Here is a 2847-nt window from a genome sequence, read left to right as displayed (position 1 = left end):
CAAATTTTAAAGAGTTCATCTTTTGTCCTACATTGTATGTCATTTCACATGTGATGAGTAGTAATTGATTGAAAAAATATATTTATGTTAAAAGTTTAAATATTAAGTACTTTTATAACCAATCACATTTTATGACACAATATTGTGGGATAAAATATGTTGACCTCAAATTTTAATGTTCCTTTTCATTTTACTATTTAAACTGGCCTTCTCATTTCATATTTCAACTAGTATTCCTCCATTAGCAACCTCTTCGTGTGTGTTTTGAGCTTCTTTTGCTCTCTACACTGCAAGTGCTTGCATCGTTTCTGTGTCTTTACTTTTGTTCAGTTCCTCTTCGTTGCTGTTTGGTGTGTTGAAGTCTTGTGTCGTTGTTGGTGGTTGGATAATTCTCGTGTTGTAGTCTTACCCCCTTTCCCTTTTGTTATTTCTTTTACCTCTCTTTCTCTCGGTGCATCTGCTGGATTTTCGGGTGAGTTTTTATATAATTCTGGTTCTTAAAGAAGAAACTCTGAACATTTTTGGACTGGTAAATCTCCATCTCTTTTCTTTTTTTTTTGTTCTATGTGTGAGTGATTTAAGTTTTCTTTTATCTCTATCCATTTATTAATTATTATATCCTAAATTTGTCACATTTCATTCACTTAAAAAACCCAATTATCTATCTTTCCTAACTCTTATCAAAATAAATCCTTTACCATTTACTTAAAGAATCATTTTTTTTGTAAGAGAAGTAATGTTTCCTAGTAAGAAGATTCATATTAGTTATTGATTCCGGAACAGAAAGCTTAACAAAGCACAATTTCATTGTTTTGCAGACGATATGGAAGAAGCAGCTGATTTTCGTGATTGGAAAGACTTATTACCGGACCTACAAGGGGCTATCTTTACCCGTCTTTTTCTCGAGGAAAGACTGTCAGTTGTGTCCAGTGTATGCAAATCATGGGCTAGTACATTAGCTGGACCTTACTGCTGGCAAGAGATTGACCTTGAGGAATGGTGCAACCAAACTGAGCCTGATAAAATTGATCGAATGCTTGTGTTGCTGATCACAAGAAGCTTAGGATCCCTTCGCAAGCTCACTGTTTCTTGTGTCCAAAGTGAGAAGACATTCACTTTCATTGCTGAAAAGTAAGCAGAGAATTGCACATTTTATTTCGTGTTTGTTGCATTTTGGAGGAGGTCTTATGGTTAAATACTTCATTGTTTATTATGCTTATTGCCAAAAGTAGAATATAAATTATATTGTTTTAATACCACAGATTCACATTCAATTATAAAAAAACCAGTGTCTTTACTCAGTTATGCTAACATTTGCTTTGTCATGCATCTTGAATTATAAAATCAAATTGATATCTTTCTTATGTGGTGTTTTATTCTTTTGCTAGTGTTGGCTCCCTCCAAACTTTGCGACTGCAAAGATGCAATATGACTGATTCTACAGTGGAGCATCTTACCAGAAAACTATTTATGCTTTCTCTCTTGGATGTGAGCTATTGCAACAAAATTGGTGCTCCTGCACTAGAGACAATTGGAAAGAATTGCACAATGCTAGAAGTTTTTTATCGGAACATGCATCCAATAGATACTTCGGACAAGCCCTTTGATGATGATGAAGCAATTGCTATTTCCACCACTATGCCTAATCTCAAGCATCTTGGAATTGCTTACCAGCTCGTCAAGACCGAAGGCCTTCTTCAAATTCTTTCGAACTGTCCTAAGCTCGAGCTTTTGGATTTGAGGGGATGCTGGGGTGTCAACATTGAGAACATCTCGCTGGAGAAGGATTTTCCAAATGTGAAGGTTTTAGGGCCTCATGTCGTAGACTATCATGAGAACAATGGCTGGGATGACTTCTCAGAACCCTCTGACTATTTGGGTTGGGATTTTTTTATTGATGAATACTATGACGATGATGACGAAGAGGAAAGTGACTCTGATGATATATGGGATGATGAAGAAGGGCTAGAGGAGATTCAGTTCACTTTTTATCAAGGAATAGAAAATGCTGGAATGTTTGTGCCTCCATCTCCATAATAAAGTTGTACTATTATATGCTTGCATTGTGTCTTGAATGCCTTTCTATAATTTCCTGTAAATAATAATGCTTCATCTATAGACATTTATGTCTTATGTATGATGCCTATCTATATGATAATAAAATAGTTTGGCTGGCCCTCATTGGAATAACTTCCTTTTTGCAAACCTTCCTTAGTTTTTGTTTTGTGTTTGCCTGACAAAGAAAAGGACAGTTCTTTGACTTTTTTCATGTGGAGTGATATGATTTCCCATGGTCTGGGAGAAAAGTTGGTAAAGGAGAGTGGGCAAGCTGGTTTGTTCCACATTTTAGAACCTATGTGAGAGAAAGTCGTGCATAAAATTAAACAACAAAGTCTTTACATTTGGCTAATTTCAACATTACTAAAGTCATTTTTAGTTAATGTTTTTTTTGGGATTTGCTTAAAATATAATACTATAAAAAGTATTACTTTATCTAGGATTGAAGTAGATAAGAAAAACAAAAACTATATATATATATATTAAGTTCCTTTTTATATCTTGCAATAATGATAAACATTATAAACATCATAAGAACGCTCATGTAGTGGATTGATGTACTAGTATATGTATTTCATAAACTCTAGTTAACTATGTTGATGAGAATGTAAATTTAATTGGTTGAATCTAGTTAATATATCAATAGTTACTATTGGTTCAATGTGGAGAAGAAATATCCAGTTTTTAAAAGGAAAGGGAAAAGAAATCATCCTAGTTTTCTCACAACTTCTCCTTTTCAATCTTGTATGCTTTGAAGTCCAGAAGAGTAAAGCATTATATTAGAACTTC

General features: G+C 34.0%; 1 protein-coding gene across 2 annotated transcripts; it reads left to right on the top strand.

Annotated features, from left to right (window-relative positions):
- Positions 1–235: 235 nt before the first annotated feature.
- LOC109340704 (F-box protein FBW2-like) lies at positions 236–2181 on the top strand. Of its 2 annotated transcripts, none has more exons than XM_019578423.1 (3): positions 236–472; positions 819–1131; positions 1389–2181. In XM_019578423.1, the coding sequence occupies exons 2-3, from the start codon at positions 824–826 to the stop codon at positions 2035–2037; spliced, it is 957 nt and encodes a 318-aa protein (XP_019433968.1). In that variant the 5' UTR covers positions 236–472; positions 819–823; the 3' UTR covers positions 2038–2181. The 2 variants fall into 2 exon arrangements, with proteins under 2 accessions (XP_019433968.1, XP_019433969.1); XM_019578424.1 differs by having other exon boundaries at positions 236–529.
- Positions 2182–2847: the final 666 nt, after the last annotated feature.

Source organism: Lupinus angustifolius, unplaced genomic scaffold, assembly GCF_001865875.1.
Source record: "Lupinus angustifolius cultivar Tanjil unplaced genomic scaffold, LupAngTanjil_v1.0 Scaffold_233_12, whole genome shotgun sequence".
Lineage (NCBI taxonomy): Eukaryota > Viridiplantae > Streptophyta > Magnoliopsida > Fabales > Fabaceae > Lupinus > Lupinus angustifolius.
This window is presented reverse-complemented; position numbering and strand designations above follow the sequence as displayed.

Coding starts and splice junctions, on each gene's coding strand:
- LOC109340704 (XM_019578423.1), top strand. CDS start 824: ATGGAAGAAGCAGCTGATTTTCGTGATTGGAAAGACTTATTACCGGAC. Junction 1,132..1,388: donor TTCACTTTCATTGCTGAAAA/GTAAGCAGAGAA, acceptor TTCTTTTGCTAG/TGTTGGCTCCCTCCAAACTT.